Source organism: Podarcis raffonei, chromosome 17 (assembly GCF_027172205.1).
Source record: "Podarcis raffonei isolate rPodRaf1 chromosome 17, rPodRaf1.pri, whole genome shotgun sequence".
Taxonomy (NCBI): Eukaryota; Metazoa; Chordata; class Lepidosauria; order Squamata; family Lacertidae; genus Podarcis; species Podarcis raffonei.
Genome location: NC_070618.1, coordinates 9,646,307 through 9,660,042, shown reverse-complemented (window position 1 = coordinate 9,660,042; position 13,736 = coordinate 9,646,307). Strand labels below are relative to the sequence as shown.

The 13,736-nt window shown below is 46.5% G+C and overlaps 1 protein-coding gene across 4 annotated transcripts in view; it reads left to right on the top strand.

The window, feature by feature from the left end:
- The window catches only part of CLCN1 (chloride voltage-gated channel 1), a 102,177-nt gene that overhangs the window by 62,465 nt on the left and 25,976 nt on the right, over window positions 1-13,736 (top strand). For 2 of the 4 annotated variants that reach the window (XM_053370437.1, XM_053370435.1), the window contains exons 2-7: window positions 880-1,033; window positions 2,926-3,057; window positions 6,607-6,735; window positions 8,167-8,300; window positions 10,258-10,335; window positions 13,445-13,523. In XM_053370437.1, coding sequence (XP_053226412.1) covers window positions 880-1,033; window positions 2,926-3,057; window positions 6,607-6,735; window positions 8,167-8,300; window positions 10,258-10,335; window positions 13,445-13,523 — 706 coding nt within the window. Of the gene's footprint in view, window positions 1-879; window positions 1,034-2,925; window positions 3,058-6,606; window positions 6,736-8,166; window positions 8,301-10,257; window positions 10,336-11,488; window positions 11,568-13,444; window positions 13,524-13,736 lie in introns of all 4 variants that reach the window. The other 2 variants (XM_053370436.1, XM_053370438.1) reach the window with 1 other exon arrangement.

Here is a 13,736-nt window from a genome sequence, read left to right as displayed (position 1 = left end):
CCGGAGAGATCAGACAAATCCCCCTTTTTTGCCTTTTTTGGGCAGAAACCAGGGACAGAAGGAGACAAATCACAGATTAGAAATGTTCCCGTCTGAAATAATGGAAATCACCAGCTCATTATGTGAACACTCACCTAATGAATGATTTCCCTGGGAATGCATTCTGTTCAGAAAGCAGGATTTGTGTGTACACATAATACACAGGCTGTGTTCATATCTTTTCCCTTACCGATGGAAAAACATCATAATTGGAAAAATGGTCCACAGAAAGGGGCTATACATCCCAATGCAGTTTCTTCATTTTTTTAAAGTACAAGCACAAGTTTGGAGACTGTTACAGGCATCTTGTTTGTCTAGAGATACGGTTTGATCACACATGCAGATTCATCAGGTGGTTACGGTCTGCATGCTAGTTACACATCACGGCTAAAATGGCCGCTGTTTCTTTAATGCTTTAAAAAGCTGGGTCAGCATGAGTCAGCAGCCTGAACCGGGTTGTATATATATATATATATATATATATATATATGAGAGAGAGAGAGAGAGAGAGAGAGAAATGATAGTTTGGTGCTGAGTTGGGTTGGTTGGTTGGTTGGTTAGTTAGTTAGTGAATGCTGGTAGTGTTGATGTGTACAGTTGGTCAGTCGCTTTTGCACAAAGACTTTTAAGAATAAAAGCAGAAAGCATTCTGCAAGGATATTCTTGTGGACTCTTTAATGCCGACAAGGGTCTGAGGACCAGGCTGAGGAGACAAAGGGAGGTCAGAACCCTTTCCTTTAACCACCTATGGGGTCTTGCTGCTATCATGTCCCCCTTGGTCTCTTTTTCTTGTCTTATGAGTGACTTGGTTGCGCTAACTGCCCACTCCTCTGTCCTCAGCTCTATGGCCAGTACACAGACAACCTCTGCAGTCTTTCCCGGAAGGAAGAAGATGAACTCCTGGGGGAGAAGAGGCCCCAACGCAATGGCCAGGGGCCCCTGAAGCGAGTCAGCCAGGCCGAAGTGAAAGCAGAACGCTACTCCAAGTGCCATGGTAGGCCTCAGGGAAGCCCTGCTTTTCCAATGGGCTTTCCACACTGGTACACTATTCAGCGTGAAAATGGATGGAGTTAATTGTGTCGTGGTGTGTGTGTGTGGATGCAATGAAACAATCCCAGAGGTAAACAGAAAGCTTTGGTACTTTCATTCCATGTTCTGGAAGCTATCTACCTTCAGGAGAACCTTCCTACCACACTGGTGTGTATTGAGGAGCTGCACATTGTCCACCAAATAACTGTGGCAGAGGTGGGGAACCTCTGGTCCTTCAGATGCTGCTGAACTACATCTCCCATCAACCCCAGTCAGCATAGACAATAGTCTAGGCTGATGGGAGATGTACTGTACCACAACAACATTTGGAAGGCCAGAGTTTCCCACACCTGCTGCATGGGTTACAGAGGGTTAGGTTTTCAGAAACAGGCTTGAGATAAGAGTTGAGGAACTTTTCACAAGTGACTAACTGGTTAAACTAACTGGTGACTAACTATTATGCGCTACTCGTTTCCCAGCAAGGTGATGCATTCCAGGAGCAGCTTGCTGGGTTTGGTTTCTGAGGTCGCTGGACATTTATGGTGGATTCTGTAGCATTTGAGTTTATTTACAAATATGCATGTTCAACTCAGGTGGTAGAAATAAGAACTTAAATGCTCTTACAGTTGAAAGGAAGCTATCACCAGCAATGACTAGCCATAGCAGCAGGAAGGCAGTGGAATAAATTGGCTCAAGAAAAGGATTAGGCGAATGTGAGGGTGTTCAGGGCCATTAATATACAGATTGAGATAATTCAGAAATGATAACTTACTCTCAACGCGCCTCACATATTTTTGAGCTCTGGAAAGTAGGAGTTCATGGAAGGAGAACAGTGACTGACACCACGATGTGGCTTTTATCATATTGTTCTTGAATGCACAACATGTAAATGCCCTGTTAAATGGACTGTTCAGGTCTGCCAGTTTTACAATTTTCACAGATTAGGTGAAATGGGAAACATTTCTTATTTTTTCTTGTTCGTTTAATGCCTACTGTTTGCTGATTTTAAGCCAAATGCACAGTCAATATTTGATTAAGTACATGGATCGAAGCTGCTTTGATTCCTGTTGAATTCATTGAAGCTGATTGAACTGATATCCAAGTACTGCAGCTTTACCTGAGTTATGAAGTGGACCAGCAGCAAGTTTAAGGTGCACCGTCATCTGTATGAGAAGAAAAGAGCACAGTCTGGTGTTAGTTTGGCTCTTTTCAGTGGCACTGCTTTCTGTGGGAAAGATCTACCGTATTTTTCACTCTATAGGACGCACTGGACCACAAGATGCACCTAGTTTTTAGAGGGGGGAATCAAGAAAAAAAATTTAGTTCCCCCCCCCAGCCCCAAAGAGCAAAGAAGCCAAGGCAACGAGTGCGATCCATCCCGCTCACTGCCTTGGCTTCTTTAGCCTTGTGCAGCCTCTCCCGGCTGGAGAGGCTGCGCACGGCTATGGCAATTCTCCCACCTCCCGCAGAAGCCCACAGGAGCCGCGCACCCTTTTTGGAGTGCGCGGCTCTTGCAGGCTTTTCTACGAGGAGGGAGAAGGGACTGAATGGCCGCGTCAGTCCCTTCTCCCTCCTGGGGAAAAGCCCGCAAGAGCCGCACGAAGCTTGTGTGCGGCTCTTGGGGGCTTTTCCTGCCTGCCTCCCCCCTGCATTCGCTCCATAGGACGCACAGACTTTTCCCTTTAGTTTTTAAGAGGGAAAAAGTGCGTCCTATGGAGCGAAAAATACGGTAAGCACATGCCAACTCTCCCAATGAAATAAATAGGACTATGAAATACTGAACTTCTGCTGGTTCGTGTCCAGAAGCTTTTCATCAGCTCGCACTGTTAGGGTCTGAAATTTCTTTATCCTCCACAGCCTGTGCTAAAAGAATCCAGAACTATGTTACCAAGAAGATGGGAGAAGACTGGATCTTCTTGGTCCTCCTGGGCCTTGTCATGGCACTGGTGAGCTGGGGGGTGGATTACTCCAGTGCCAAGAGCCTGCAAGGTAGGTGGACTGACCTTTTGCGATCCCCCCCAACTTATTTGTTGTTCATGGGGTACATTGTTTGCACCAAAAACCATTCATTAATAAAACAAATCCAGAAGAGTTGGACTTTAGGACATTCCCACCACATGTGGAAGTATGTGCCTGTGAAGGTGCATCCTCTCCAGCATTTTGGTGAGACTCCTGGGCGTATCAGCACTAGTTTATGTGGTGTTAGGTACCATCTGTAACTGAGTTTCAGAGTGAGTTCTTTTCGCTGATATGGATTTAAAGGGAGGTTTAGAAAACTTTCTAGTCCATTGGGTGGTGTTAATCTCATAGCCTATGTTGTTCTCCAGTTGTTTTTTGATTACATCGAGGGGTTTGTGGGATTTTGGAGCAGTATTTTGTCTATTGCAGATACCATCCCTTTGCCATGTCCCTTTGTTGTTAGGAGGAGGTTTTCGAAGGTTGTCAAGGGCCTAGTTGCTGCTGATTTTACTACTGGATTGTTTAAGAGGGCATGTAATTCGTGTATGTAACACTAATGGCTCACAACAAATGAAACTGATCTGTAGAAAACGCAACTTGAAAAAAGAGGCAGTGCACATATTTTTGTAAACCTATACACACACACACACACACACACACACACACACGAATCCATGCTACAGGCTGCTGGGAAGAGCAATAACAAGGGAGAAGATATGTGTGAAGTTTGAAAGGTCTTAAAAAACAACAGACCAGGTTTGCAAAGGCATATATGTACTCTTGTGTAGACAGCTATGAGCAGATGGAGGGTGTCTCCTCAGCAATCTACACCAACTCTCACCTGCAAATTTGAAGAAAATACATCCAGATCCCTGTTCCTGAATCCAGGCTTTTAGTAATAGCTATGACATGGCTGCCTTTACCTTACACAGAGTCAGGGAACAGCATTCAGTCTGCATGTGGCTCCAGCCTCAGTGACCATTGAGGGGAATCCCCAACCCCTGCTGAGGTACACAATATGAAGTCAGAGCTGAAGCAGTCACGAGAGAGTTAGGGGAATGGGGTGCGGGTGACAGTGGCACAGGCAAACAGCTATGGCGGGCTTTTGGTGCCCTCATAAGCAGGTGTTATAGATTGGTGGACCCCACCCCTAAACCCTAGAAATTAATACATTGTAGGGTATTGATTAATTGGGATATGAATGAAAGTACATGTGCTGGTCCCGAGGGTTAACCGTGCGGCGAGGTCCGAGTCTAGTCCGAGGTCGAGGGTGCGGTATGCAGGCTGTCCGTCAAAGCTGAAGCTGGGTCCAAGGCAGGGAGTCGGGTGAGGTCAGGAACTCTGGCAAAAGAGCAGGACAGGGTGCAGGCAGGAACAGGCTACCAACAATGTTGCTCCCGCAACCTGGGACTAGGCTGGCTGGCTTTTATCTGCCCCGAGGCATAGGGCGGCCCCGGTCCACAGGTGACTCACCTCTCCTGGCCTGGAGGTGAGCACTCCTCCTGAGAGAACTTAGTTCCCTCCACCTCTCTGCCCTGAGCCTCTGCAGTTCAGGAGAGGCTGAAGGGTTACTGGACCCAGGCTCCAGCCCCAGCCCCGGCTCAGCTGGTTCTGGAGGCGGGGGCTCCTGTGCAGGCTGGGATTCCTCAGGTTCAGCCTCCGAGTCCGAACCCAGGCCATCACAGTACAAGCGGCAGAACTGTGCCAGACAAGGAATCCCTGGGCTGGCTTGTGCACACCAGCCTGGCTGGCCTAGCAAAGAGCAAATCTTTTGACATGATAAAAGGGGTTGATGGGCCATCGGAGAGGAATCCTTTGGCCTGGGGAGACAGGTGTTACCAAGGTGATGGGGTGTGTGTTTGAGGTGACAGGGAAGAGTTTTTGAGCAAGATGGTCTGGGAAGAGGAAGAGGGAAGAAAAAAAACTGGGATCCATCTTGGGCAGGTTGCTGCAGGCTGGCTGGGAGATATGCCCCAGACTCCAGGGCTGCACTGCTGGGAAGGACAAGCTCCTCTTGAAATGACCATGCTAGACTCCCTCCATGCAGACTGAAGGTGTAAATAGGTGAACAAACCATATTTCTTAAAGCTACGACAGTCTTTGCTGTGTCTCAGTTTTCCGAAGGTACACAGACCCTGGGTGAATGCCAGGAACCCCATGGGCTCTTGCCACCGCTTGACAGAGAGAAGAGGAGGCACCCAACTTTTGTAACCCATTGTTCCGCATGTATCTGATGCTTGCTAGTCCACCATCTCCCACTGTGGCTGTGTACACCCTATACCTTTAAAGCACATTGGAAGCAGTTTCTTTCCCCTCAGAGAATTCTGGGCTCTGTAGTTTGTTACTGGTTTCTGGGAATTGTAACTCTGTAAGTACTCAGAATATCAGAAGGTGACGTTTTCCTCCTAATTGGAGTTCCATATTACAAAAGGCTTTCTATATTTAATATCTGCTGCCACATAGCTGTTAAAGGCACAAGAGTCCTGCTCTCCCCCAATGCCAACCCTAAAACTATGCCAAGAACTCAAGTTTCATGAGCTGTAAAATAAGCTATGTTACTGCCGTAGGTCTTTCACCAGCTCATCTTTAGCTGGCAATACAGTGGTACCTCTGGCTACGAACTTAATTCGTTCTGGAGGTCCGTTCTTAACCTGAAACCGTTCTTAACCTGAGGTACTACTTTAGCTAATGGGGTCTCCCACTGCTGCCACCGCGCGATTTCTGTTCTCATCCTGAGGTAAAGTTCTTAACCCGAGGTACTACTTCCGGGTTAGCGGAGTCTGTAACCCGAAGTGTTTGTAACCCGAGGTTTTTGTAACCCGAGGTACCACTGTACTACATTCAGTGCAAGACCAGGCAAGGCATTTCAGGTGCAGGGGGTCAAAAGTGATTTTAAGATTTAGGGCAGTTTTGTTTAGATGCTCATGCTTGGATAAATAGTTAAACAACAGGCAGCGTATTCATTTGTTGTGGCGGTTTATTAATACTTCAGAATAAGCACAGCAATTTTTTCTTCTTTTTCATTTCTGTGCAAAAAGGCTTTGAAATCTCCACTCAGCCATGGACTAGGTGCCCTTGCAACAACAACAAAAGCATTTAAGTGTTTTATCTGCATCATCAACTCCCCCTCAAGAACCCCCATATTTCCCCACCCCCCGGGTAGGAAAGCAACCAGACACCTTGCTACAATCAACTTAACCACCCCACCCCACCCATAGCTGTCAACGTTTTCCTTTTTTTAAAGGGAAATTCCCTTATTCCGAATAGGATTCCTCGCAAGAAAAGGGAAAAGTTGACAGCTATGACCCCGTCACTGCTGTATTTCAGGGAAGCAGGGGACACATACTAAGAGATTGGGTAACGATAACACTCCAATCAATTATGAAGCACACAATGAACATTTCTCTCCAGCACTGTGGCTGATGGGAATTGTAATCCTTGAGATCTGGAGGGTGCCATGTTGGGTGCATTTAGGGTGGTGTGGCTGTAGGCTGTAGGGAATTTGGTTTAGTTTGTTGCTCATTGGATTCTTTTCATGTTCTGAAGTTTCTGGCGTTTGTTTTTATGCCCCCACTACAGCTTACAAGTGGATGTACAATTCGCTGCACCCAAGTATCCCTATGCAGTACCTGGCTTGGGTGACCTATCCGCTCGTCCTGATCCTCTTTGCTGCCCTCTTCTGCCAACTTGTCTCTCCGCAGGCTGTGGGTGAGAGAGAAGATTTGCCTGTCTGTCTAAGGATAAGACACCTCCTGACATCCTTTTCGTTTTGCATTTGTGATGATTTGTGCTCATGATGCTGTCAGGGAGGTCACAAACAACCCCTCTTTCAGTGCAGTTTGTGCCTGCAAAAGTTTGGAGGCAGTCACACTGCCATAACTGTCAAGTGTCCTGGAAAAAACGGGAAATCCTATTTTATTGTGCAAGATTGTGGCAGCCATTTAGGGTGCTACACACTCTCACGACGCAATCTTGCCCCCCAAAGCACTTTGGGGGTTGTGATTGCAGCGTGAGTTACTTGACTTGCCCGGGAGTTCATCCTTGAAGAATTGTGTCCCGTTTTTAACCTGAAAAAGTTGGACGGTGTGCACTGCTTCATTTCTAGTCAGGACATAACTTTAACTTCCTGCTGGAGTTCCGTCACTTTCCACATCACAAACGTTCTAGTTTATTTTTTGTCCCTTCTTTGTTGTCTATTGCTCCTCCAGAAAGCAATAACATGGTAGCATATTATACCTGTATACCTGAAGGAGTGTCTCCACCCCCATCGTTCTACCAGGACACTGAGGTCCAATGCTGAGGGCCTTCTGGCGGTTCCCTCACTGTGAGAAGCCAAGTTACAGGGAACCAGACAGAGGGCCTTCTCAGTAGTGGCATCTGCCCTGTGGAACGCCCTCCCTTCAGATGTGAAGGAAATAAGCTGCTATCTTCTTTTTAAAAGACATCTGAAGGCAGCCCTGTTTAGGGAAGTTTTTAATATTTAATGCTGTATTGTTTTTAACACTTGATTGGAAGCCGCTCAGAGTGGCTGGGGAAATTCAGCCAGATGGGCGGGGTATAAATAAATTATTATTATTATTATTATTATTATTATTATTATTATTATTATTATACTATAAAACAGAATAAACCCACTGCCAATGCACTGTTACTGTGTTAAGAACATGTTGCAGAAAATATACCTGCAATAAAACACCAGTTTGGAGGGGCCCTTAGATTATCCACAGCAACAAATCCATTTCTTTTAAGCCTAGGCTTGCCCCAGTCATGTATGCAGTATCCCCCCGACTCCCATTTTTAGAGCAAGAAGGGAGCATGGTCAGAGGGAGCTGATGTTTTCTGCTTTTGCCTCTTAATTCCCTTAGGCGTTTTCCTCCCAGAAGATTGGGGTGGGGTGAGGGGGATGACATCAGGAGAGGGACCATGGGGGGAGATTAGCTGCAGAGAGGGGGAAGAATTTGGCTCCCCACATACCCCGTTTGTTCAGAACCCCCTGCTTTCTTTGCAGTAGGAGTGAACCTTGTTTTTAGCTAACAGGTGTTTGTCACCAGTTTGTCACCTGTAGTTTGAGCCACAGTCTCTCTGCGCAGGGTCCATTCTGTGGCACAATTCCTCACCTGTCCTTTCTGCTTTGTTCAGGCTCCGGGATCCCTGAGCTGAAAACCATTATGCGGGGAGTCGTCCTCAAGGAATACCTCACACCCAAAGCTTTTTTGGCCAAAGTTGTAAGCCTGACAGCTGGCCTAGGAAGTGGGATACCTGTCGGGAAAGAGGTGAGCACCTCTGGGGTTTGGGGAGGGGAGAAGGGCAAGTCGCAGAAGGCAGAGGGTGTAATTTCATTATACAATTCATTATACACCTTTAGGCGCCAGGCAAAAATGTTCCTCTTTAACCAGACCTTTTGCTGATTGACGTCCAATGCCTTTTTAAAATGTGTTGGGGAGGAGAGAGGTTACTGGGTTGTTTATGGCTTTTATTATGTATTTTGTGATTTTATGTTGTGAGTTTATGTTGTAACTGCCCTGAGACCTGCAGGTATATGGTGGTATGCAATTATTATTATTATTATTATTATTATTATTATTATTAGTGCTGGGGAGGCAGATTTCATCCCCATCACCTCTATTTCTGATGTTCAGGCTATGAGTGCTGTTGCTTATGAAGCCCAGACAGCACCACCTACACATAAGGGAAGTATTCTCAGGCTTGGGGAAACCCTGAGGTTTGCAAAAATAGAAACATATACAGTTGTACCTTGGTTTTCAAACAGAATGCATTCCAGAAGTCTGTTTGACTTCCGAAACATTCAGAAACCAAGGCGCGGCTTCCGATTGGCTGCAGGAGTGTCCTACAGCTATTCGGAAGCCACAGAAGCCACACCAGACATTTGGCTTCTGAGGCAAAGTTCGCAAACTGGACCACCTACTTCCGGGTTTGTGGCGTTCAAATTCCAAGTTGTTAATGAACTAAGCTGTTCAAAAACCAAGGTACGCCTGTTTTTAAAGTGAAAGGTGTTCTGTTAGGGGAACCCAAAACAGCCCATTGAGGGTGCTTAGTGGCCACAGAGTGCTGTCCAGCTATTGGGGAAGAGAGAACAGAATGAGAAAGCTGGGATACAGAACAGCGGCACCCCACACTGCAACATTTTGTTGCAGTTTCCACTTGTGGCCGTCTGTTTCCTATTGCCTTAGGAGGTTGATGGTGGCTAACTCAGCCACTCTAATTTCTTAGAGGGGGAGGCAGTCCAGGCAGAAGAGTTGCCATTGGTCAAGATCCTAGGAAGGGGCATGGGGAATGATGGGTGTAGTGGCTGCAGGGTCAGCAGGCAGAACCATAGGATTGGAAGGGAACTACAAGGGTCATCTAATCCAACCCCCTGCGATGCAGGAATCCTGGGGAAGGAGGCAGGTAGAAGGTAAGTGTTATGTACTGAGTTGAATAGGATCCAAACTGCAGCAGTCTGATTGGTCCTAGAACAATGCAGCAGTATGATTGGTTGGCAGGAACCACCCAATCATGCTCCAGATATAAGTGAATCCACAACCTGATTGGCTTACAGTAGAATTCCGGAATTAGCCAATCATGTGCAGCCCATTGTGTAAATAATGTATATAAAGCAGATACTTTGAGGGGACTTTCATTCATTCCTCCTCACCACTATGAGCTGAATAAAGAGCATGAAATCACTTTGCGACTCTGAGTATATTTCACTAAAGTTGGAAGATGGAGCAGTCGTAATGAGGACAGGGCCAGGAGGAGGAGGGCTGGGGAGAAAGAACAGGGCAGGTGGTTATGTGAGCTTTATCATGTGACCCAGGAGCTTCTGAGGTGGGGACGGCTGATGCTCACACATTGCTTTGAAATAATAAGCAGCCGATCCTTCGACTGGAGGCCTCTCTCTCAGGCTCCAGAGGGAGACACAAACCTAACCGTCTTCCTCTCCCATTAAGGACCTTTTAACTCACCTTGTCATTTCGATTACATTTATGATCTTGCCAACCACGCATGGGCTGCCTAAAGGTAGATTTCGAAAGTGTGCCTTTTCAGTGGCATGAGAGAGTCTTACAAAGATGTTGGTGGGTCTGGGAGTGATAAAAACAGATAGGAGAGGCAGAATCTTTGCTACTTTTTTGGCATAAAACTGAATTGAATGAAGCTCCTCAATCTTCCTTCCTTCCTTCCTTCCTTCCTTCCTTCCTTCCTTCCTTCCTTCCTTCCTTCCTTCCGCAGGGCCCCTTTGTGCATATTGCCAGCATCTGTGCTGCCGTCCTGAGCAAGTTCATGTCCATCTTTTGCGGTGTGTATGAGGTAAGTGTTCTGCATGCTCCATCTGGTCTGTGATGGAGGCTGTCAAAGGGGGAGGGGGAGCCTCAGAGACCCAGAATATTGAAGGCAGGACCAGAATGAATAAAAAACAGAATAATTCTAGACTAGCTGGCCAGAGGGAAATGACAGCAATTGGCAGGTTTAGCTGTCCGTTACAATAAAATAAAATACAGAGGAACCCTCCAAGAATCATGAACCAAAAAGGCTTTGGAAGCGAAAACCACTCCATGCCTGATTGTAGTCAGAGTTAGGGTCACCCTATTTTCTTCTTTAAAAAAAACAAAAACAAACAACCAATCCTAAAATATCGGAAGCAAAGCTTGGCTCCCTGAAAACCACAGCTTCTTTGTAAACCAAATTGTAGGTTTCTAGACCATTTGCTGAAAAAGTTAAAAGGACTTCTGTCAAAGGATCAGAAATCAAAGAGGGTTTGAACAGGGATTCTGATAGCTGGGGATGAGCCTATGATAATCTGGCTCCCTCGGCTCCCTCGGCCAGTAAAGCGAGATGAGCGCTGCAACCCCAGAGTCGGCCATGACTGGACCTAATGGTCAGGGGTCCCTTTACCTTTTTACCCATATATACTGTGTGGTTGAGCAGCTGTAAATAAGCACAAATGATTTCATCGAGGCTTGTGCATTAGCAGCAGGCATCAAGACGTCCGGTGGGATGGGGGCTTTTAAAAATAAACAAATAACAACACATAAACATTACAGCAAGAAATGTGGTTGTTGTAAGCAGTTGTGTTTTGAGGCTGGTGTGGCTCCGGAAGCTTATTGCGCACAACGCTGGCTGAACGACTAAAGAGGCTCGAGCTCTGTAGCAGTGGCTGGCTTGGTGGCTGACTGCGCAACACCGTTCCAATAGCTGGTAACAACTGCCAGGCTAGTATGGAGAACTGGCACATAGGCTATATAGTATTTGGTGGTGCGTAGAAAGGAATGGGGCCACCGTAGGTGCTGGCTGTGTGTAGTGACTGGCTCACTGCTCACTTCCTCTGTGAGAGAAGGCTGGGTTTGCTGCTCGCTGTTGCTTTGTGCCGGAGGAGGAGGGGGAGGAAGGAGAGGACTAACCTTGTGGCTGTGCTCCCTCCTAACCCTGGCATGCTTCTCTCTGGCCGGGCTCTCTATTCCAGAATGTGCACAGGCAGCTCGACCTCCTGGTGGCGGCTTGCGCAGTTGGAGTTGGATGTTGCTTCGGGGCTCCTCTTGGAGGCAAGTGCAATTCCCGTATTTATGCCAGGTGTTTACCCACCCCACCCCACCCCCCGCTCCCGACTGAGGAAGTTTCTGGAATGGAAGCCGTGTTTTCTGCTCAACTGACAACCGTCGTGGTGCTGCGGTGTGGTTCTTTTCCCTCGCGTAACCCAACAGAGAAACAGAAAAACAGAAAATGCAGCGAAGGGACATCCTGTGGGAAATAGAAAGTGACTTTGGTGCAAGGATGTGTTGGGCAGGGAATAATAATAATAATAATAATAATAATAATAATAATAATAATAATAATTTATTACTTATACCCCGCCCATCTGGCTGGGTTTCCCCAACCAACTTGGACAGCTCCCAACAGAATATTTAAAAAACACAATAAAACATCAAACATTAAAAACTTCCCTTAACAAGGCTGCCTTCAGATGTCTTCTAAAAGTCAGATAGTTGTTTATTTCCTTGACATCCGATGGGAGGGAGTTCCACAGGGCGGGTGCCACTACCGAGAAGGCCCTCTGCCTGGTTCCCTGTAACGTTGCAGAGAGGAAACTGCCAGAAGGCCCTCGGAGCTGGACCTCAGTGTCTGAGCTGGACTATGGGGGTGGAGATGCTCCTTCAGGGAATGACATAAATCACATATGCCAATAATATCTAGCTGCCTCTATTTTTCAGGGACAGTCCCTATTTTCCAGCTCTCTCTGTGTCTCCAGTAAATCACAGTTTCTCTTCCCCCTACCCCATTTCTTTTGCATCTTGGGGAAAATCTGGGGTGCTTTTAAAATAACATTGTTAGCATGGATACAGCTGGGGGTACTACCTTTTCTGTCATTCTTCTCCCATAACTGCCTATCCAGATAGAGATGAGCGGGAGTTTTTCAGTATCTCCATATTCACACTTCCCTTCTGAAGTAGCACAGTTCCATAACCATATTATATTTTTGCACATCGAGTGTGGCTTTAACTTCCCCATCTTTCCTTGTCCAAACTTCAACAAAGCAAGGAAAGCGTTGTACACCTATTCCGCCATTTTCTATTGAATGTCTCCAAACTGCTCATATCTTGTTTTATTGCAGGAAACTGTGGAAATCCTACACAAGTGCCAAGCGCTGCACTAGGAAGATGCTGCCTATTGTAGCTTCCTAGCACGTTTACATGCAGCCATTGAGACATGCCCCGAATTTTCACGCATGACCATCTACTTGATAAATCACTGCAGTTTCGTACACTTCTGGGTTGGAGCTGTGTGATTTGTGAACATACACTACATCTCTTAACCCCTTGAACAATTGACACCTGAGTACATTATTCACCTGTGACTCTGGAAAGATGGGGGAATTCTGCATTTACAAGAGCTGAGTCCTTGTCTCTTGCATGAATCCCTTTTGGTATTACATCACCTTCTTGCTAAGTGCACCCAAGCTTGTGTGTTGGTGAGAAATGAGGTGGGAACTCTTGGCATATACAGTGGTACCTCGGGTTACAAACACCTCAGGTTACAAACACTTCAGGTTACAGACTCCTCTAACCCGGAAGTAGTACCTCACGTTAAGAACTTTACCTCAGGATGAGAACAGAAATCGTGCGCCAGTGGCGCGGTGGCAGCAGGAGGTCCCATTAGCTAAAGTGGTACCTCAGGTTAAGAACGGTTTCAGGTTAAGAACGGACCTCCGAAACAAATTAAGTACGTAACCAGAGGTACCACTGTACAGGATCTTCCAGTGGGTTCAGTGTGCATTGTTAGATAACATCTACGGTATTGATCATTCTTTGACACTAGCTACCAATTCTGTCACTCATTCTTCCCTTTCTCTGCTTCTGTGTCTCACTTTGTGTGTCTCTGTGTGTCTTTGTCTTTCTCTCTCTCATGTCTCTTCCACCAGTAGCAGCCATATTATTACACAGATGTCCTGACTGTGGGATGTGCAGTAGGGGTTGGCTGCTGTTTCGGGACACCACTGGGAGGCAAGTGAATGCTGGCTGTCGTCTAACTTTCGCTAGAAACATTGCATCGTTCCTCCTCCCCACCCAGCCCAAATTATAACCCATCCTCTAAATTCCTTTTTCTGATGCTGGCAGGCAGATTCCAGGTTTGTTAGGACTCTTTGGTTGTTTTTATTAAACTAGAAACCCACGGTCTACCAAGTGTGAGACACACACAGGTGAATCAAAAAACAG